Source organism: Tachypleus tridentatus, chromosome 13 (genome assembly GCF_004210375.1).
Source record: "Tachypleus tridentatus isolate NWPU-2018 chromosome 13, ASM421037v1, whole genome shotgun sequence".
Lineage (NCBI taxonomy): Eukaryota > Metazoa > Arthropoda > Merostomata > Xiphosura > Limulidae > Tachypleus > Tachypleus tridentatus.
The window spans coordinates 67,582,639-67,607,414 of NC_134837.1; the positions used below are offsets into that span (position 1 = coordinate 67,582,639).

Here is a 24,776-nt window from a genome sequence, read left to right on the forward strand (position 1 = left end):
TTGTTCTCAAGACGGCTGGTATGGGTATTAAGACTTCAATCAAAATAAAGAACAGAACAATGTTTTGACTTTCTTAGGTCATCTTCAGGTTAACAATGAGAGTGTTTCTTGTCATATAAAATACATCTCTCAATATATATTCAATGATACAAAGTAAAATAATTCTGTACTTTCTTATACTGTATCATTTGTTACATCATTCCAGTACATGATGTCGCCATCAGCAGCTATTAGACATGGTTTTTAATTGACGACAGAGTAATTCATGTTCTCCAAGTGATCAAACGTGTTAGATCTTTGGGGTCGCGTAGGGTGTAAAACTAACTCAAACTATTTCACAGACGTAGACATAAATGGCCTATGGTACTGTAAATATCTATCCATCATATCTTGTGCATAACATATGCATATACATGATCTAATTCATGGTATGGCAAAAGAAATACCTTCATCACGTTAACATAGTAATAAATGTACGTTTTCATGTATTACTGCTATTAAAAGATCGTTATAGCCTGTTGCATCAGATATACAGGAGAAATAGAATATACAGTCGGTATTAGTGTCTCATGCTGTGTTAGAACATTCCCAAACACAACCAAACAAATATAATTCAGTTATATGCCAACAGTATTTCAGAACAAGCGTCTGCCAACACACACCACTACACATCAGGTGATCAGAAAGCAAGCATTGCAAGGTGCTCTCATTCTTTCACCACATTGTTGGTCAGATTTCTAGTTTGAGTGAAAATAAAAATCAACCACTAGTTCCCTAGGTTTTATATACCAAACAAAACTGTAGTAGCCATGCATCTAACTCAACTGGGTAGATTATTGGAAGACCTGACCGCATTTGGTTTACGTTGATCGACAGGGTCACTATGCATTTCCAAATAAATTATATCTTAGAAAAACTACTCTTACTTTACAATTTATTACTTTCAGTTGTTTGTTCAAACACAAATACAGTTACTAAGAATTATTAACTGATTGTGGTTTAACTTATTCTGTTTTTTGTACGTGACTCTAATTGTTCAATAAATAATTGATAAAGATTTAGACATGAAGTCCACGTCCTTCAAGTTATGTTAAACCTATTTCCACTAAATAATACAAATTCTATCAAAGAACAACATTATTCAACTGAGCTATATTGTATTGGTGGAATAAAATTAGCATTCCTGAAAGTAATCGAACTGCAGTTTCCATACTGAATTGTGTGTGCAAAATAAAAATGGAGTTGTTATGCTGTTGAAACAGGAAATCTGCGACTATATAGAATGAAAAGTACAGTTGAAGCTCGTATTTTTTATTATTTATCAAAATAATGTAGTAAATCACTTTGATTGTGGTCAGAACAAGAAAACCATTGATTGCTAAAACCCTGATTTTAGCGTTATAAATCTGAAGACATACCGCTGTACTATCGGGGGGCTAAAGGATGAAAGATACACATACAGAAAAGTTGTCACTGAAGAACAACTACAAAACACCAGAAAGATATATTAACTTTTCATAAATTTAACATCAGCAGGACTGGTATAAATCAGCTAAATAAGTAATTTGATTTTTCCCTAACAAATAGTAGCCTTTAAAAGGTGAAAGCAAATATAAGTAGTCTGACCTCAATAGGTGGTGATGATAGTGGTTATTTTGGTCCAAATATGCATGATACATATTAATATGACACAAGTTCTCTCTGTTTGAAAATTGTGATGAAATGTGTCACAAAAAGGCAGAAATATATCTACATAAAATATGTCAAATCTTTTGATGAAATTTGTCACTGGGAGGTACACACCGAATTACATAAAATAGGTCAAAATATTCCATTGATTATCGAGTTCTGTTTAACATTTCTCATCATTCAGTCGCCACGAATGTAGTGATGTAGGATGATCATATTTACCTTTGTTCACATAACAAGGCAATGGGTAATGATCATAAAGATCTGGAATGCTCAGGAGTTCATAGCTTCTCGTTGGCTCTACAATGTAAGCATGAAGGTGCCTGTGATAATCAACAATTTGGTATCTTTGACAATACAAAAAAGGTTTTCCCCAAAGAGCAAAGTAACAGATCACTGAAGAAAATTGAAGACTGTGGAATTTATAGCAACTGACAACCATTGTCCCTGTGTTGCATGCGAGGCAGTTGACTGTACAACCTGATGCTTTAGTGACAAAATCGCCTTCCCCAACAAATGTACTGACAAGGTTTCGCTCTTCACCGAGTGAATTCACAGGCAATCTGACAGGATGAGTCAGGTCAAAGGCATCTATTCCAAGAAATCCATTGGTTTCCAAATGTGAACAGAGTTTATACTGGTGTCTCATTGCCATTGGTTTGGTGAGATTCCTCCTGTTTTTGGTACGTCTTGCAACATCAATAAAAAACTATGTTTGGCCTCAAATCTCATGGTCCACACATTCCTCAGTGAACTAAATCTGCGGGTCATCTCTGGGTAATGCAAAGTAAAATGTCCCTTTGGCTTGAGAGTACTATTTGGAAAGTCTTTTTCATAAAGAGAATGGAACTGTTGTGTCACATCATTTAAGCATTTAATGCTTGCATATGACATTGATGGACACATTATCAATTCTACCATATGCAGCAGAGCCAACAGAACTTTCCCTCTGTTGTTGCCTGCCTGCACTGCATCACCTACCAGTAAAAAAAATAACCTTAAGAGACACCAAACTTGCACAGCTTTTTGCTTAATGTGTACAGACCCTCTCAAAATAACAATCTCAGGCCTATTGATTTTAGCAGTTCCTTCACTCTGCCTGCAAGGTACTGAAGGCTGCAGTATCCAGACAAGACATACTGATCTATGAGTAAAACTAAAATTTTTAACATCAAACCAGATTCAAAAAGGTGCACCTCTGAATTTGAATGTTTCCTCTGGTTTGACAATGTCAATACTAATGTTTTCAAGAACAGATAGTTCTTCAATCAAAGGTCTAATTACTGTATTCAGCCCATGTTTTTTTTTTTTTTTTTTACATTTTGACTTTTCACCAAGATTTGTAAGAATATACAATGAAGTTGAAATCTCAAAGCAGGTTCAATATTGCCTAACTGATAGTATAAAGCAGCATATTTGTAAGCAAGAGCTCGTATTCCAGCCCGGTTCACAGCTGTAAACTCATCAAAATAGAGAATGATTTGAATGGAAAGGGGAGTTTCTTGCCAGAATGGATGGTTTTTGAAATGTTTACCATCAATGACATCTTTAAGACAATCATCAGCTTACTGGCGAGGATAAACAACCTGGATAAATATATCATCATGTTTATGCAAACACTTCAGAGTATCTAATAAAGAAACATACTGCATTGTGTAATGTTTCCCATCACCAGCAATTCCCAGGTCATACTCAACAGGCTTTACAAATGCTAAATTATCTTCAATGTAAGACTAGAAATTATTGTGGTCAGTGAAATTTTCAATCATGGAATAAAAGTCAAGACTTTCATTCTTGCAAGCTTCCATCACTGTAACTATACTATTTCTATGAACCTCCTCACTGATCAATGTTCTTTTTATAGTTTGAAATAAATGTTTATCTTTGGCAGCCATAATTGAACAGGACAATTTAAAAAATTACTTGTAGTTTTGTAAGTAATGTTTTTCAATTTCACGCATGTGCAGAATTATTTAAGTTAAGGTTCTTTGCTTGACTGTGACAACCATCTCCTTATTACCATCAACTGCCTCATCTTTGTCAGAGTTTTTATACCTCTGTTCCATAAAGTACTCGGCACATTCACCATCAGCTTCATTATCACGCATACTGGTAGTAGCAAACCATCCATGCTTTTTATTTTTTATCTTTTCAAATATCTGATGCTTTTGAATGGTCTTTCATATCCATTAATCCCACATGGGACAACAAATCCAGGCTCATGCTCATGAACCAAAGACAAATGTGAAAGAAGCTTGCTAAAATGCCTAACCTTATAATTACATTTAATACAAGGAAAAATACTGAAAACGTCTGACTGTTCTGTCATTTTAACTCCAAAGTTTACCAAACTACACAGTGTCTATTAATAAATATCATGTAAGACACGCATCCAAATGTCACGGGTTTTCATTCTGGAACGTAAAATGTATCATTTATTTAACTAAACTTAATGATAAATTTCAACAATAACAACTAGCAAATGTCGGTCGCCCGCGAACCGACGGTGTATCCTCGGACTTGCCCTCAATCTAGCGAATAAAAACGTACTTCAAAATGCAAAATCTTGCCACAACCTCCCTGGCGGTGGCCAAAAACATTCATTGGCCAGACCTCAACCTAACTAACATATTCACCCAATTGGACAGAAATCCCAAAGGAATTGTGGACTGTAGAGTGAACACAAGGAAATCTCTGCAGACGCATATGTATGCTGATGAGTGATTTATAGTATCCTCCGATTTTCGTAAAGATGTAGAATTTTTATTATTTTAACTACACAACTCGGTTGCTCATGACTCGATGCAACATACCCTGGATCCCACATTTCTCTCACCGGTATGGATGTGGTATAGATTATGGGAAGGACCCAAAGTCTGAGAAAGTACCCTGGGAGCAAAGAAGGAAGAGGGGTTGGGGAATATTTTGCAGGATCACAGGCCTTCTATTCATAGTGTAAGGCCTGGCACTGGCTACTCTCTCGCACCATTCAATTTCAAAGTATAGAGTTTAAAAATTTAAATACATTTTGTACCTAAAGAGATTTTTAGAAAGTTTGTAATATTATATTAAAGAAACACACATTAAACACAATATATGTTTCACTTTTTCGTTGTTTTCAAATGATTTGTCTTGCCAACCCCATTTGCAACTCCATTGTTGACTGTGTCAGTGGATCCCGCCATAATGAACACGTCGCATAAAGTGTGTACGCTTTAGCATTTGCAGCTCTGCTGATGTATTAAAAATAAGGATTTATTATCTACGTATTATCATATGTCATCTTTCCTTATCAAAGGTCTATAAAATAATAACAGACGAGGTTCCTCTTAATGAGTATACAACTTTCATCTGTTTAGCGATGGCCGTAACAAATCTTTTTAGCAGCGGTGTAGTTGGCGCTAAATTTAACAGAACAGCAACATGGATCATTGCAGGTTTTTGATTCTACCACAGGAAATGCATTCAGGATACCAAATATGTGCATTTGTGATGTCAAGACTGGGAATGTTTTCGATTTCATACTTGCTTCAAAGCATTACTTAAATATAAATATTCCTACTCTACTACTACTAGACTACAGTAGTACAAACATACACAATGTAACGAGCAACCATCTTTGTTTACACATAACGAACTGAAAAAACATACAGATGGATTCACTTAACGTAATCTAGAAAGTTAACTATTCGTATTCTTATATTGTTTTATTGAAACATAGTATAGCAAAATAAGACATAAAAAATTAATATTTACCTGAATTTCTTCTTTCCGTCATCTGTACGGTTGCATGGCAAATATGCAATGTCAGTACAAGTTTCGGTCATTATAATTTCTATAAACGTCATATGTAATTCTCCAATGTGCGACAAAATATTGCTGTGTGTGATTTCTCCCCCCCCCGCCCCCTTTGAGCTTATAGTGTCATTCCTACAACTGGCTGCCGCTAAGGGTTGGACCGTGCCGTCTTCACCCCCCTCCTGTGTATGTATTATTGTATGTGAGCCACTAAATCCCCCCTCGACCACCTTGAGGAATGATCAACCTCTCTCCACAAATAACACCTACAGCCCTCCTTGCACAAGGAACTCCCGCCTTCAGATAAACTCGACCTGGTACACCCCTCTGGAAAAGAGATAGTCTCGCTCGCGCCTAATGTAGCTGCTTTCCATTTGTACTCGATTTTCGTTGCGCACCACTAGACGAATAGGATGCATTTCTCGGAGGTGTAGTGTCAGCGCGAGTGTTAACCACGTGGGGAAAGCTTATTTCAGTCATAACTTAGATCGTTGTGGATTGTAATAATAAATATATTGACTATTGGATTTCATATTCGAATATTCCAACACACGCACACAACAATATAAAAACACAATTGTCAAATAAAACAGTGAAGAAGTAGTAGTGGTCGATAAATAAGACTTATTTAGGTAGGATTTATTTTCTGTGAAATAAATTTATTCCCACCCTTCAAAGTAAATAAATAGATAAATAAATTCTTGCAAAGTTTAGCCCTGGTCACTTTTCAATTGTTACATTTATGGAACAAAATACATGTATACAGTCATCTGCTTGAACTGCACCTTAATGCTATAAGGAACATCAAGAATGTCAATTCATGAGTTAATGCTGCCTATGATGTTGGTCTTCCTGACCACAAAGTAGTCCTTAAGACTAGCATAGCAGTGCTGCTATGAAGTAGTCAAGGTGACTGGGAAGTGGTCAAACAGACTAATTGTTTAAATTAACTAAGAGTCAGTCAAACTGACTAGTAATAGATCATCGTTACTACCTAATAGTCAATTTCATATCCATGACTACCAAATGATAGTCATCTTGCTTATTGATACATTTTAGATAGTCAATTTGACAGCGACCACGATATCTCTAAAGCAGAAAATAGACGTGACTATGCCCTGGTAGTCGTAATGAACAACTTTTATTTAGAGTGTTTGGCCAGGGGAAACGGACGTTGTTGTCATTGATGGTTGTATAAACACTGTCAGTTGCATCACGATTATCGAGAATTTACAGTTTTGCACACATACATTTCTAAAGATGATATCACCAAACACGGAGTCGAAATTACAACAATGTGAAGTGGGAAATGGTACTTTATTTCTACCTTGATTTCCACAGATCACTGATGTTTCATAACGTTTGTCAGATTGTGATTATATATCAGCTATTAGATCCCATTCTGTATCATCCAGGACAGAGTTAAACGCTTGTGTCAGGTTGTATATAAGTAATTAGATATATCTACTTTCCCATACTAACTCATCCAGGACTTAGATGGACACTTTTGTCAAATTGATTGCTACATATCAGTAATTACGTATTTCTAATTCCGATTATAAATCATCCAGGACATAACTGGACAATTCTGTCAGATTGTGGTATATGTTAGTAATAAGGTATCTCTAGTCGTGAACTTATTTCGACACTTCTGTGAGATCGTCGTTTTATATCAGTAATTACGTATCTCTAGTTCTCTTTGTAAATCATTCAGGACTTAGTTTGACACTTCTATCACATTGTGGTTATATACCAGTTATTACATATCCCTTGTTCTCAATTTAAATCATCCAGGATTTAGTTCTATACTTTTGTCAAATTGTTGTTATATACTATTAATTAGGTATTTCTAGTTCGAATTCCAAATCATTCAAGACTTAGATGGGGACTTCTGTCAGATTGTGGTTATATAGTAGTAATTAGGTATTTCTAGCTTACATTCTAAATCATCCAGGACTTAAAATAACTTCAAAATAAATATAAAAATATCAAGCTACTTTGTAAACAACAAAACGTAAACAAAAGATAAATTTTAAAAAGGGGTTAATAATTTAAATTTCCCTATCCTAATAGCCCCCCAGTAGCACAGTGGTATGTCTGCGGACTTACACGCTAAAAAACGGGTTTTGATACCCGTGGTTGGCAGAGCACAGATAGCTCATTGAGTAGCTTTGTGCTTAATTCTAAACAAACAAACCTATCCTAATATGAATATTTATAAAATGCGTACCTTCTACTTTAAGTGGCGTCCTCTATCCGCACACTTCTATTTAAACAATTAAATATATACCCAACATGCATTCTCTTCTCTTAACTTTTCACCTCGTGAAGAAGCTTCACAGCAGAAGTGATACAAGCTAATCTATATTCTGTTGCCTGAGAGAAGTTAAAGGTATGTGAAATACGTGGATATTTATTCTGCACTTATTAAAATCACTTCAATTTTTTATTAATATGTTTATTGGTTTATTTAGTGACAACATTTATCTGACTTTGAAATAAAAACACCAGTAATGAGAATTATGTTATAACTCGATAAACTGACTAACAAAACGACAGAGACTGAGTAAATGAAAGTCGGGATAACGACTCTAACGATAGTTTATTTATTCACGTTACAACAGACCGTTTTCCTTCTAAACTTTCTAAACAGAAATCCTGACTATGGTAATAAGGTAGAGTTAACGTCTTTTGTGTTCTGTTTTTTAATAAGGTTTGATTTTAATGATATTTTTTAAATTTTATTATTCGATATTTAGTTCTGTGTATGTTACACACAGATTAAAATATGGTTACGTTTGTTTGGACGTATTTAATACTTGTGTTAATAGATTTCTGTTTACGCGTATCCTGTATCCTAATGTCATCCATATTTTATAATGTGTTCATGAACACTGTATGTTGATATCATCCATGTTTTATAATGTGTACATGAATACTGTATACATAGATGTGGTTATCATCGCATAAAAATCATAGGCTTTAACATCATTTACAAAACCAATGTATTAATAATGACATAAACGAACTTACATCATTTATTAAATCGACGTGCATATTATAATATGCAATAATAAAGATAGAAAAATATTGTCTCAATGTGTTAATAATATAAAAAACAAAGCTTTAAACTTCTCCTATTAATGTAATATAAACGGGTAAGTCACTCGATTGCATGACTGATGAAAAGAACGTTACCATAGTGATGGATAAGTAAGATACTGGATCCATCGAACCATTGTTCTGTTCCTAGTAACAAAGGTAGCATAAACATGATTTATTAACAGACATATTGAATACAAGTTGAAAGAGGTATTTATCTCTATTTACAATACATTATTTAAGCCTTGTTAGGAGTTCTGTGCATGGTTTTGGTTTCAATTCTATAAAAGGATAATAACTTATTTAAAAAGGTTCACAAAACAGGTATTGGGTATAAAAGAGTCATGTTTTATTGATAGGATAAGCCAGATTAAATTACTTTATCTTGAGAACATAAAGATATGATATGATTATCCTTATGCTTTATAGGATAACAGATTAATTTCTTTTGTATTTGAGGAACACGAGTTTAAAAATGTAGAAAAAGCAGGAAGGATCTAGCTAAGACAGTTTTACTTTTTTAACTAAATGAGTAAATTTCCTATGAGTTGTCGACAACAGTAATGGAGGCGAATGTTTTATAGAATTTTTAGAGAAAAATATCTGGTTTCTTGAAAACTAAGACTCAAATTAAACAATGATTGTTATGGTGTGAACTCCTTTCACAAACTTATGAAGCATGATTACAATTAGTCCACCAATGGCACAACGGTATGTTTGCGGTGTTGAAAAACTAGAAACCGAGTTTCGATACCCGAATTGGGTAGAGCACAGACAACCCATTGTGTAGCTTTGTGGTTAACTAGAAACAAACAAAACTATGATTATTTGCGTTTGTCGTAACACATTGGTTGGATTATGAACAAAATTATTTATTTTGTGTCTCAGGGAGTTTCAAGAATTAAAAAGTGTAGTAACATTATTTCAATAAACACTTAAAATTTTACTTTTCTCGAGTTTTCTGTGTGTGGACAACCTTGAAAGGCCCAATGGTCCGTGATCTCTTTATTTACTAAAACCGATAAACATTATCCGTGACTGTTTCGAAAATGTAATAAAAATATCTTAGGTTTGAAAAAAGATGCGTCCAAGAAAGGATTTTAAGAAAGAACATAAGAGAAATAAATTACATTTGGTGACCAAACTGGTAGCTTCTCTTATAACATTGACAGCACTTTAAAACCAAGTATTCATTCATTAGTTAGTTAGACCATATGTTTTGTGTCACCCGTCATCATGTCCCAAACAGAAATAAAAAACAAAACACACGACCTTTCTAACAAAAGAATAAATATTTGCTGTAACATTTTTATCAGTGCTGGAAGAGTAGTTACCAATGTAGTCACCAATTTTGATTTCTTTCGTTAAAGCCTCAAACTCAGTCTTTTAATGTTGTTTTTGTTTTGTATTATGACTTTTTTATCAATACGTACCAACAAATCACAGCAAGTAAGAAAGTGACACTTGATAGTCACGAACAATAGCAACCCTTTTACACGGAAGAGACCGAAACGTTACAGAACCAACCAGATTCTTTAAAACATATATTGCTAGTTTTTGCTCCCTAAAGCAATGCTAATAATTTCCTTTACAGTAACAAAATGGAATCTAGATCGGCAGTTTATTGTCATCACAAATTCGAATTGCTATAGCTGAATCAAAGTTTCATTATTTGCAATAATTGGTTAAACTAATATTAAATTACGCTAAATCTACTTAATCACAAGAACTTCATAAAATTTAGCAAATTTTATGCTTAAACCTCGTAATAAATAATAACTGTCAATAAATAATAACTCTCAATAAATATTAGCTGACAATAAATAATAACTGTCAATAAATAATAACTCTTCAATAAATAACAAATGTCAATAAATGATAACTGTACAATAAATAATAACTGTTCAATAAATAACAATTGACAATAAACAAAAACTGTCAATAAATAATAACTGACAATAAATAACAACTGTTCAATAAATAAAGAGTGAGAATAAATAATATCTGTTCAATAAATAATTGCTGACAAAAAATAGTAACAATCAATAAATAATAACTGGCAATATATAATAACTGTTAATAAATAATGACTTTTCAATAAATAGTAAATAACAATAAATAATAACTATTAAGAATAATAACTGTCAATATATAAAGCTGACAATAAATAAAAACTGTCAATAAATAATAAATAACAATAGCTAATAACTCTCAATAAATAATAGCTGACAGTAAATAGTAACTGACAATAAATAATAGCTGTTCCATAAATAATAACTATTCAATAATAAATAATAACTGTCGATATATAAGACCTGTTCAATAATAAATAAAAACTATTTAATAAATAATAAACGTGAATGAACAATAACTGTTAACTAATGAATAATAGCTGTAAATAAATAATAAATGTCAATAAGTAATAACTGTTCAATAAATAGCGACTGAGAATAAATAGTATCTGTTCAATAAATAATAGCTCACAATAAATAGTAACTGTCAATCAATAATAACTGACAATAACTAATAACTGTTTAATAAGTAATAAATTTTCACCTTTCTTATTCTTTTCAGAACTAGATTTGGAAACTACTAACTTAGTATGCTTAGCTTAACCATTGCCTGTTTATTTATTTTTATCGTTTTTGCAACTCAGCCGTCTTTAATCCAAAGGACAAAAAAATAAATATGGTTTACTTTTACTCGTAGGTAAATTTGTAGTTAGAATATGAAACTAAATTTGTTTATTTGTTTTGGAATTTCGCACAAAGCTACTCGAGGGCTCTCTGTGCTAGCCGTCCCTAATTTAGCAGTGTAAGACTAGAGGGAAGGCAGCTAGTCATCACCACCCACCGCCAACTCTTGGGCTACTCTTTTACCAAAGAATAGTGGGATTGACAGTCACATTATAATGCCTCCACGACTGAAATGGCGAGCATATTTGGCGCGATGGGGATGCGAATCTGCAACCCTCAGATTACGAGTTGCAAGCCTTAACACTCCTTAACACACTTGGCCACGCCGGGCCCTCTAGCGGTTAGTGTAAAGTAACTTTGCACATGTGACTTATTGTCAGACCAAAGTTCACGCATAATTATAGATTGTAACGATCTATCAGTGTACCACTTTGGAAAAACTGTATGAAATAGTTTTCATACTTTCGGTGTGAAGAAGGAAGTAATTCAATCACCATTGGATATTTTATATCTTTCTTGAAGGATTACCTTGAAATTTTATATGTAATGTAAAGGTTACATAGAGCACATTTACTAAAAATTTTTCTTAGAGTAGTTACCACAGTCTGAACTGAAGTCGTATGAAGGACATTATCTCTCTTTTCGTATGTCTTGTCATAATATAGTTACATTGTCGTTCCAGTTACTGATATTGTTATCATATAATGTATTTTGTCTCTCTTATTATTGATTTTATAATCACCTGTTGCACATCGTAGGTAAGTGGTAACTGAACTATTCCCTCTAGATAAACTCATTTTGAGTTATACGACTCTTCCTGTTTAGATAAATGAAGTGTGACGTTATACACCCTAGGTTAGTTTGTTTATGAGACGAAAGTTTATATTAACAAATCAAAGATATCATACTTATTCCCTACAGAATGTCTACGAAAAGTATACTACCAGGAGGTTCTCAAGTAGGTGGTATTGATTTTCTTGATGCTATAAAAAACTACCGTAACACGATTTCCCCTTCAAACAGCAGTTATTGACCCAGAAAAAAAACTCACCTATAAAGAGTTAGACGTATATGTCAATAGATTGGCTCGTAGTTTAACTTCGGCCATCAACTCAGTGGTGTCTGGAGAGAAAGAGATTATATTAGCCCTCTGCATGACCCCATCTTCCAAGAGCCTCATTGCACAGCTTGCTGTTTTTTAAGCTTGGGGCGGCCTTCGTACCAGTAGACCCATGTTTTCCAGTTCAGCGAATTCGTTTTATTTTAAAGAGCACCAAGCCATTTTGTGTCATTACGGAATCAAGTCATGAAGACATTATAAAGTTACTTAGACGTGACACTGTTGCGGTCATCAATGTCGATGATGTTCTGTTCTCAAATTCTTCAGAGTTTCAAGACGATGAAGAGAGGCTTAACAAAGAACCTTCTCTTGCAGTTATAATGTTTACATCAGGAAGCACAGGGGACCCAAAAGGAATCCGTCTTGGTTACAGAAACCTCAACAACAGGTTCAAGTGGCAACTTCTGAACTTCCCCATGGACCATAACACAACGTGCTCTGCTATAAAAAGCCTTACTTTTGTAGACTCCCTAACTGAAACATTTCCACCACTGATGGCTGGTAGACCTCTTGTTATCCTTCCAAACATAACAATCCAGAATCCTAAAAATCTACTTCAACATCTTCAGAAACATCAAGTCACCAGGATAGTCGTTGTACCATCTTTGTTACAGATGATTATTTGGTATCTGAAGATTGAGCCAAGCTTCCGAGAAGACTTAACCATAAAGCTGTGGGTATGTAGTGGAGAAACACTAACAAAGAAACTTCTAACAGAATTCTTTCTAGCTTTTCCTTCTGCCAAAATTGCCAACTTCTATGGATCTACAGAAACCACTGGTGATGTAACGTTTGCTTTATTTGATGGAGAAGAACAATGTTATCAACACATTGAAGATATAGTTCCAATAGGCCAACCTATTTCTAACACTGAAATATATGTAACTGACGATTTATTTCAAGTTGTACCAGAAGGAACTGTAGGAGAAATATGTGTTAGTGGACTGAATGTTGCCGAGGGCTACCACGAAATGAAAAGAAAATATTCCTCTAGTTTTCTTCAGAATCCGTTTTCGAACAAATATGATACCGTTTATAAGACAGGAGATCTAGGATTTATTAAAAATAACACTTTGTATTTCACTGGGCGAAAAGACATGCAAGTGAAAGTTCGAGGAATGAGAGTAAATTTGGAAGAAATCCGAAAATGTATTGAAGACATACAAGAGATAAAACAAGTGGTTGTTTGCTGTGAAAATTCACAAGATTTGGACCCAAATATTTTAGCTTTCTTCACTCCAAAAGAAGGCCATGGTTTAGAAATCAGTGATATCCAAAAAACACTTGAACAGGTTCTTCCCAAGTTTATGATCCCTAAATTATATAAAGTGGACAAGATGCCTCTCCTGGTCAGTGGCAAAATTGATAAAGCTACATTAAAGAAAATGATTTACAGAAAAATTAATCATGTCGGAGCTGAGTCATTGGAAGTAGAGAGACATGTCAACACAAACAAAGACATTATGGAGATCATATCGTCAATACTTGCAGTTGGCGAGTCAATGCTGGACCTTAATAAATCTTTTTTCCAAAATGGGGGAAGTTCTTTAACAGCAGTCGAAACTGTCAGTAAGCTAAATGAATTTGGGTATAGTGTTGATATGGATGAATTTCTTACAGCACCGTCGTTAAATTCTCTTCTGCAAACTGTTGATAGCTTCCAGTCAAGTGAGAGTAAGTTAACTCAACTAAAAGTTCAAGAGATAACGAATATGACAAACTTTGATGACGTTGCACATATAATTTCACAATCATTTACCAAGAAAAACCCTTTAGATTTCATTTTAAAAACTTCAGCTGAGGAATATATTGAGTTCCTGAGGCTCTTATGGAAGGATTTGGTCGAGCAGAAACTCTCTTTTGTTGCTGTTAACGAGACATCTCACACTGTTGGAGTTATGAGCAATTTTGATTTCTTCAACGAACCTCAGGTAAGAGGTTTAAGGTATTTTTTAGAAAAGCCTTTAAAGACATTATTAAAACGGTTGAATACGTTTGGTATTTGTTTTTAATGGAAGTTCATGTACATGTTTATCATACTCAACTATAAAAGTTAACATACAGCTTCTTTGATTTTTTAATACCTACACAATAGTCGAGCTGCAAGGTTTCTGTAAAATCAGCCTTTATCTTGTACGTTTGAAACCATTTTTACTTGTATACATCTATATAGAATAGAAACCAATGTACGCTTCAAACATTTAGTATTTATCGCCATCAATAGAATACTTCCTTATGCTTATTAATAGTTGTTTACAAACTCTCTACTTATTTTGTAGCACGTAATCTGTGCATTTATCAAGTGTTTTCTCGCAATTATCTTAGAAGACTTTTCATTTGAATAACATTTCTTACTGGTTTAAGTAAACTACATTTTCCAGTATAACACGTAACCCTTCTAACACCTACTTAACATTTGAATTTGTCAGGATTCTATAGCTTCTCAATTATATATCTCTAGTCTTATCTGAATTAAAATCGTAATGACTTTTTATCAGTAAAAAATTAATTATTTTCAAGACAAAATCATGTTTGAAATAAAAAATGTTATCTTGTGTTTTCTGTATGTTTACCCTCAAGTTATAGTAGAGACGTTCTAATGGCACTGACAACAATCTTGATTTTTATTACATTTATTCACGTAATGGTTTTCAAAAAGTACATTGAAATTTTAAACGAGTTCACTAGAAAATGAACAAAGGTCTGATGCCTTTATCATTTCAACAATGTGACACATTCCTGCAAATAATCTGGAGTTAATAGTCTATCACTGATCGTAGTTTTATAAACATCAAATTATTGAAACAAATTGATGGATAGGCTTCTGATTAGTAACAACAAGAACAACATATGCTTCTAGTCATGTATTAAAATACCTACATTAATGTGCAAAGAATATCTGGAAACATATTATTAATCAGTAAAGTCTTTGACCACGTGCAAGATTACTCTTGTACATTTATCTATTAGTTGAGTAAAGTGGTATTAATTTGTATGAGATATTTCGTTATAGAAAATACATTCTCCTGATGAATTCATAAAGCTGGAATAATGAGCAAAAAACGAATTTTTATTTATTTTCTAGAACACACTATTCATTTATTGATAAAAATTGTCTAATGCTTGTTTACAAGTACAGAATGATTCTATCAAAAGAATATAGTAAGAGCACAGTAGAAAAGTCAGTTTACCTCGTACACGGTCTTTCGTGTTGGTCAGTTTTAAAAATATTCATTGTTAGACGCGTTTGCACACATACTCTGAATCACCAGGAAAATCATTTGTTGACGGAACAATTCAGACTTCGAGAGATTCAGTTTATGTTAAACTAATCTGTAGCTCTCCTGTTATATAAACGGCAACCCAGGAACATGCCATACAGTATTTCCTCCAATAAAGTCTTCTATCTTCTTACATTTTTATTCCATGTAGCTCACATCAGGAACCTGTGAAAATCAAGAAATGAATTTTATACCATTCACCTCTTTACATGTTTCCATTTCTGCTCTGTACTTAGTGATACCATTTTCTTGAAATGTATAGATATGAAACTGTAAAACTTTGTTCAAACAGTGGTTGCAGATGGTTTTTCTTTCAACCACCACAGTTTTTCCTCATCGATGTTCACTACATGACATCGAAAGAATCATGTTTTACTGTTTTGTGCAAACAGGAGAGTTTTTGTTTCCTATTTTTCTACACTCCCTTAAAAGTATGCTGGTGATTCATCAGGGAAGACTACAGTTCTCCAGAATTCCAGAGGATGGACTCATTTCAGGAAAATATTTTATTCTTCCAATTGTTTTTGTAACAGTTGACATTCTATAACTAGAGTATTTTGAAACTTAACTGATCATCGCCTTTTCATTATGTTGACAATTGCCATCAGGGGTAATCACTGAAATCTGTAATGAACTTATCATAATGTTATGCAGATATCCAGTTGACAGACCAAGTGTATTCTACACGACCTCTGGTAAATTCACGAGTGTGTTGGTGTTTTAGTAGTATTGAAATGTATTGCATTCTTGTCTTCACTCTCAGAAATGGCCAACGAAGACTTATCACAAGGAGACTACTGTCTTCCAGAAATCTACAAGATGGTGACCCATTTATCTAGACAAAAAACTCACCACCTTCCGTTGCTGTAGTTTAGAAAGTCCTTCTTCTAGCTACACATCTTTGCTGGCTTATTTCGTGTAGAATCTGAAAAACTTTGATTCTGCCTTCTATTTCTCCAACACCAGAAAGCCCGTGACGAGGATCGTTTCAAACATGCCATACCATTGTCCTTTTCAATAATTATACAATTTCTCATAGCCATCAGGGAAAGCTTTAATACACTTATCATTAAACTGTGTGTTAATTTCTGTAAATATTAACTTCACCAACCAATAACTTATGTAATGGCTTTCTCTTTCTGGCCACATTCAGAGTGATTTACTACATGAACTTTGGTAAATAATAATCTGTGAGCTCTAGCTGTACCTGGCATTATGTGTAGTGTTAGATCTTCTGTTCCCATAACATAAGAACACCTTTTATATTATTCACACACATTTCAATGTGGATACTGGACAGTTCCAGTACTTTTAGGAATGCTAATTTTATTCTATCAGTACAACACAGCTTAGTAGGATAATGTTGTTCTTCAACACAATCTGTATTGTTATTTAGTGGAAGTAGCTTTTGTTTGTTTGGAACTAAATACAAAGCTGCACAATGAGCTATTTATGTTCTGTCCATCACGGGTATCGAAACCCAGTTTCTAACGGTGTGACTCAAAAAATAAACTGCTGTGATGCTGGTTAACTAGCCGCTAATTTATCAACAGGATAATTAGTTGATTTCTTTGCTAAAATTCGTAGTGACTTTATTTGTGTTTCAGCAAGCAAGTAAGAAATTGTCAAGTGAAAGGAATTCAAAGTTAGATATTCTTTAATTCTGTTGATTATTTCTGTTGGTGATAGGCCAATCACAGAATTTGAAACTCAACATAACAAGAAATTTTTGTTATTGTGAAGTTGTACTAAATAATTCAAAATAACAATCTTCACAATGGTATTTATAAGCTAACCAGTAGAATAATAAGCATTGTGAAGTATAATATAATCATCTCTTGATGACATTTTGAAGCAAGAATGTATATTTAAGGAAACGTTTCTTGACATACCTCGTTTATTAATTTAATTGTTTATTGTGTTCAAATCCTTTCTCCAATATAGTTGGAATTCTGATCTCTGATATTAAGTTTGAAACTGTCACTTAGTTTTATACACATAGAAAACAGTAAAAATAACTATTAAGTTATTAGCCAATATTATTTCTTATTAGGTCGAACCAACAGGTGATCTTAAAATAATTCTTGAGATGTTGAAATCTCTGGAGGAAAAATGGAGAACACGACTAAGAGAATTTGGAGGCAGCTGGTTACATAACTTCACTGCTGGGACACACCCCTCATGCACTCCAGCTCAGAATGTTGAAATAGTTTTTTCGATGGAGCGTCACGTTCTCAAATTAGCTCGTGAGAAAGGATTTTGTGGAGTATTTATTATCAACTCAAATAAAATGACACAGGTAGTACACGCAAATTCTTAACAAATAAATAAACATGTAATTATTAAACATATACCTCTCCGATACTGTGTGTTCAAAGTTGTGGCTATCCGTAGATGGATAATAAGAATGTTTAGTTCAAATAATTCATTGTTAACATCCAAAATGTAAGTGCTTTTGGAGGGTGGACCTTCATTCTTCAAGTCAGGCAGAAATACTGTACCTGTTTATAATTGGTCAGTAAAAATGTAAACAGTAGGTTGTAGTAAGAGTGATCCATTGGACTACTGGTCTGGTAAAGCTGCTTATATTTGTGTGATGAAAATGTAAAAGAAAAGACGAAAAGCATATTTTATTTTAGTCCTTATAAAAACTGTACAGTGTAATAAAAACAATAGAAGAAAGGGTGAAGCACAATAAGTTTTTGTGTTTTGTGAAAATGTAACAAAATGTGAAGTACTACAATACTGATAAAGAGAATGGAAAATAACGGTTACATAATCCGAACGTTTGTATCAATATATATTGATACAATATATATGTAGTTTGTTCAGTGTTTGTCTTCTATGGATTAATTTGAGAATTCTCCAATTCACCTTGTTGTTTAGTAGTTACGTTCAATTATAATAACTAAACCCTTTCCTATGCTTGACCTTGTTGTTTAGTGGTTATTTTCAACTGTAGTAACTAAACAGTTTCTCTAACTTCACATTGTTGTTTCGTGGCTACGTTCAACTATATTAGGTAAACAGTTTCCCTAACTTGATATTGTTGTTTAGTGGTTACGTTTAAGTATAGTAACTAAACAGATTCCTATACTTGCACTGTTGTATAGTGGTTACGATCAGCTATAGTAACTAAACAGTTTCCTACTCTTGACCTACAACTCATTCGAAGATTAACATTTGTTTACCAAAAAGGATAACAAACAAAAATTATATACTCCCTCACTCTTGATCAGCCATGTACAACGACAGAAGATCTCACTGATTAAACTAACAATCAAGCTTTCGGTATAGGATATATTATATCACTAAGTTACATGACAGAACAAAATTATGTAAGAGAAAAAGATCATCTAATACTGACTTACATGACAGAACCACATTACATGTGTATGAAAGAAAGGAGCTGTTATGTTATCAAGTCAGAAACCAAAGAATGATATATAAAAAAATCTCTTGACCACAGAGTTATAAACAAGTGGTAAAATAATAATAAGAATAAAGTTTTAAAACAGCTGAATCTTGAAGTACAATAATCAGTTGGGTTCAAATAGACCTGTTTTTGAAAAAGAAAAAATCTGTCTAAACGTAAAAAAATGACAAGACTGCTCAAATAATTTCTGTTACTAATACCGCCTTAAAAAAATAAGTTTCGGCCCTCAGTACCGTAAATTACCGGTAAAATTTCACCCCCTGACAACAGTGTACCATTTGTGGTTGAATAGTGTACATTATGGTTAACAAAAATAATTCGTACTATTTACCACAATGTATGTTATTAACATTTTTGTTTCTTATCTGTATAGGATATCTGCACAAAATATCTTGATTATCAACACGTAGAAACACTGGACGTACAGAAATGGATGTATGAACACAAAGTACCATTTAAAGAAGCGCCTTCTGAAACTTTGTTGTTTGTGAATTACAGATTTGTTTAACGACGGAGTTTCAACAGCAAATACATTGTTGTTTACGTGAAGTTACATTTGCCATTTATTTCTTGAAAAGTTCTGGTCTATAACTTCCTTTATATCTTATCGATGGTTCACGATGAGCGAATTAATTCTGATTTGGTGTAGGTATAATTTACTGAAGAGGGAGCTAGCTAATCTGCATTTTTCGTTTGTCGCATGTCCAGTTTTCACCGCTGAAGTTATTTAATGTGTTCGTGAAAGTAATAACATATGATATGAATGAGTTGATGTTAAACGGTTTTTAATGTTTAATATCTATTAACGTCTCTGGTCAAATATCTGTAATTTGTGAAGATAAAACATTATAACCGTTCTTTTTTGGTCCAATACGAAAAGCCGACCAATGTCGTCCTTTATATCGATCTCTATAGCCTGACAATTTTGTTTACACATGGATCGGTATTGAAGCTCTATGAGGTTCCAGTGATCATGTCTCCATCTTGACTTTGAATTATCTATGGTACATATATATCATTTACAACACTAGGTTCTACGATATATGAGTAAACATTGAGTGAATAAGATACACCATGCATATTAACTGTATATGGAGTTATAGTTGTCTCTGTTATCGTGTGGTTATTATTTAATCCAAATATAAATGATAGTACATAATTATATTGGGTGGAGTCAAAATAAGGATTTGTAGTTTGAATAAATAATATTTACGGTATCTGCAGCCTTATTTCTTTACTTGTGACCATTCCTATTTGCAGGTTTATAAAGTTTTCATTTTGTATTTATGTTCTTTGCTGGTAATTTTAAGCTAAACAATAGTAAAGAATTGCTTGATATGGTATCGAACTTGTGTATTCTAACGATAATAAACAGTTATAATCTTGCCAATATGGTTTTTACTTGATATATAATATCAAAATCACATTACAAATATTTTACGGACTTAACATTTCTTAAACTAAGGTGAAAAGATATCATAGTTGAACATATATTTACAAGAAATGTATAAAGTTATAGTTACAAGCATGTTTCTGTACTGAATGAAGAAAATTACAGATTGATCCAGATTGACTGGTTTAACACGTTTCGGTAATTTTGAAATGTACCAAAATGGAATATGGAAAAGAAAACATCCAAAGTAAATTTTAAAATTACATTTAATCTTTTCGTTTTACAATTGCACATATTTCTATAAATTAAATTCTTTTTCAGCAAATTCTGCGAGGTTTTAACTAAGCTGTTCCATAGGCGTCGAACCTCCTTCTTGTATCGCGACTGAGGAATGGCCCTTCATGTGGTTATGTCTAGCCCAAGCCTGTTTGAATTTAATTGTAAAATTCTAAAAGTGGCGTTCGTGCACTGAAACATGCTCTACTATGGGTTGATTTGTGATCATTTTTGGTGGTTTTAATGGGAGGTTCACTTTCAGCTGCATCCGGATTGGTTGCTGCAGTCTCTGTGGATGGCTATTCGATGATCATGATAGGTTCAACTGGACTTATCACTGTTTCCAACCCTTACGATTCCTCGTTTATGATGTGAACCAATGGATGAACCAACTATTTCTTATGCGAGGTTGTTACTCGAGTTATCAATGTTTTTTGTCAACTTTGTAGTGTTACTGGAATCTACCTTGTCTTTGTTCTATAGAGACCTAGGTGTCACTCAAGATGCACCTAGAGCTGGAAAGTTCCTCTCCAGCTGTGAGATGTCACACCCTCCTATTATACTTACAGCTAGCACTTTCAAGTTTTTGTAAAGGAACATTGTTAAGAAAAATAACAGTTTATGGGCTTATAGAGTCCAAGGACTCACCTAGTATGCAGTAAATCTACGTAATAAAAACCACTTCAACAATAACATTTCGTGAGCTTATAGATTTTAAGGTCTATTCTAATACACAGCTGATCTATGCAATAACTGAAGATTCGATGATTTTGTATGTAGAAAGCCAAATGTAATAATCTCTTAGAGGTTTTCGAAAAAAAAATACTCTCTTAAGTTGAGAATAAAGTACAAGTTGGGTGAAGTACTTGTACCTATTACTTGTGATAAAGACTAAGAGGAACTGTATTTAAATATATTTTTTAATGAAGGGAAGCTTCTTAAATTGGTGAATTTAGGAATGAAACTTACCTGACGTTAAACAAATACACACTCAGTACATATATAAAGATTGAGAAGGCAATGATAAAACACAATAATTCTTTGGTCTTCTACCTTACAAGTTTCAACGTAATGGAAAATATCCAAACTATTTAAAATTTAACTTCTCCCTCCAGCTAACAGACCAGAAAATTTGATCACACTTACATGAAGACCTAATTATTTTCCACATGATCATAGTTATAGAGTAGTTCAACATACAATTATCCGTGATTGGACTACATCATGGAATTAACCAATCACTCTCGATTTGATGTATTTGTTTCCAAGCTAGAACACTAAAAAATAGTTAAAAGTCTTGTAACTTTAAAATATACACTATAGAAGAATGAGGTATGTGGTTGTAGTCCACTGATGACGAGAATTTTCTCTCGGAACTATTTCTCACTATTTGGGATAATCATAAAGGTGTTCAGTGGTTTATTTGTTTACGTAAGAACTTGTCTCCACAATGGTAGACTGTAATTTACCAACTGAGCCAATAACAGGCAGTGTTGAATGAAATAAGGCTCTCAGGACTAGAAAAAAATAACATTGAACACATAAACTCACCACAAATGAACTACTGCAAATACGAGCCACAAGAACTGCTAAGAATGATAAGGACTGACTCCAAATACTCGTCAGAATCAACTTGAAAAAGATATAAGAGTAATATCTTGAAGGGATAATCAATACTAATTCAGAAAGATGAGCTAGACTAACATCCAAGATAGTCATACCCAACTTTCTAAATGATCAGAACGAACTTGGAAAAGCGATTTCACCTTGTTTTTAAAGATGTTCAGTATCTACTTCGAAATACTGTAAGGACAAACCCTGAAAAATGAGCAAGGATATTCCTCGGAAAATGTTAGTACCAACTTAGAAAGATGATCAGGACTAAATTCCAACGAACTATCATTGAATAATTTATACCGATTGTGAAAAATGATAAGCAACATTCAAAAAACTGATTTATCATCTACAGATGAAAAACATCAAAACATAACTATATAATAATTTATGATGAATAACTACAAACTTAAGTTACACCGAAAAAAAACACTTGCTTTTTTAGTTGCCTGTTCAGCTGTACAAGCCAATTACAGAAGCCTTGTGTGCCACTTATTTTATTGTTATAAATATTTTATAATAATTATTGATCAATATATAAAACAAAACCATTTGTCGAGAACATCAGGGACTTATTGTTATTCAATTGGAAATAAAACAGAGAGCTGTAACCACCTGCATATCACCTATCTTAACTGGTACACACCACCTACTTTTAATTGGTTACACACCACCTACTTTAATTGGTGCATACCACCTACTTTAGTTGGTACACACCGCCTACTTTAATTGGTGCATACCACCTACTTAAAAAGGATATATTGTTGACACAGTTGATCAGAATATAAGATCCCACAGAACAGAGACAGAAGAAAATACTGTAAAACCGATATTTCTTTGATAGTTTTGGCTGAATAATAAGTATCCTCGAGATTTGTATAGAACACTTTGGATGATTCTTTAGTCTACAAGGAAAAGAAAGGAACTTTATTTTAAAGACAGTGATTTTTAATCTGGCATTATTTCCAGGTCTTTTGACAAGTTTAAAATTACTATGGAAATTCATTATAAAAGAGTATGGATTAAATAATAACAAAATCTCCTTTCAGGTCATGCTGTAGCATAAGCAGCTTATCATCGAAAACCTTCTATGACAAGTCCACCTGGCCCGGCATGGTGGTCCTGACTGTACCAGGCCCCTTCAGCATCGTAAGCCTACAAACTTAATTATGAGTCACTAAACGTGTTAAGAGAGGGTACTACTATTTTTTGATACTTTCCCTTTAAACACCAAGAACTGGATAAACATAAGAAACTGATACACCTAACATCTGCAGTTTACGTGTTTTTTATCACAAATTACAATGAATTCGTTTTAATTTTTTTTATCAAGTTCAAACCAAGTAGTGAAAATATTGATATCTTATTGGTTTGTTATATTTAGGGCATGTTTAGTCATGATGAATCGCTACAAATAACACATAGTATATTTTGGGTCATTTTGCATGTGTATCGTGTACTCGAGCAGCTCCTATTACCAGTCACAGACAAATAAGACGTATTATACCATATTTCCTACCGGCATGTAAACTGTCCTTTTATCCAACACCGTCAGTAATCATCGACGAACTACCCTCGACTTCTCTCCACTGTACGCTACCAACTTTACCGAACAATCCATGGTTTTCACCATATAACACCCAAAAAAACTGGTTTACCCTCACTCTTCATCAAAGTTTTCATGGCTCCTCTACCCAGTGCCAACATCATCCTCCTCAGCCATGACTGCTCTCTTGATTTTTACCACTTCGAAATTGAAAGAACCATACCGGAAGCCTCTCACACATGCAACCTTTACCAGTATATCTCTCAAGGCCATTCTTCACAACATTTGATCAATACACACTGCTTACCGAAACTGCAAAACCCACAATGATAACCAATCAAATACAAGAGATAAAAAATACAGACTATTCCCACATCAGAAACAGAAATAGACCACTTAAACAACTACAAGGAAAAAGATTCTCGGACCCATATAGTAACTCATCTCGTAACCGTCAAGTCTTCAAACAAACTAGTAAACTGGCCTAATTGGCACCATTCCTGCTTTTCATCTCAGAAGCTCTTTCCGCTCTCTCCACGACTAACTGATTCAATGCCCTCGTTATCGACGCCACTGCAAACTACAAACGAACCCTTCTTCCTTTTCTACCAAAATACCAAATAAAGCACGCCATGAAAATCCTGCCTGAACTCCTCTCAAATAACCGAAGAATCACAGACTCCACAAAGCACAAATTAACCCCTAGCCACATCCTTCATTTTGCCTCCCATACGTACTTCTCTATATCCGTGCACTGTTGACATATTGTCATCCTACCAATGAGAGTGGGTTTTCTCGGGATAGTTTCTCCCTACACCAACTCTT

General features: G+C 33.7%; 1 protein-coding gene across 1 annotated transcript; it reads left to right on the forward strand.

The window, feature by feature from the left end:
• Window positions 1–12,277: 12,277 nt before the first annotated feature.
• LOC143236173 (beta-alanyl-bioamine nonribosomal peptide synthetase ebony-like) lies at window positions 12,278–20,484 on the forward strand (the record flags this gene model as incomplete). Its single annotated transcript, XM_076474461.1, is given in 4 exon segments — window positions 12,278–12,481; window positions 12,483–14,336; window positions 17,740–17,985; window positions 19,496–20,484. Coding segments are annotated over 4 exon segments (2,439 nt in total), but the record flags the coding sequence as incomplete, so codon positions are not given.
• Window positions 20,485–24,776: the final 4,292 nt, after the last annotated feature.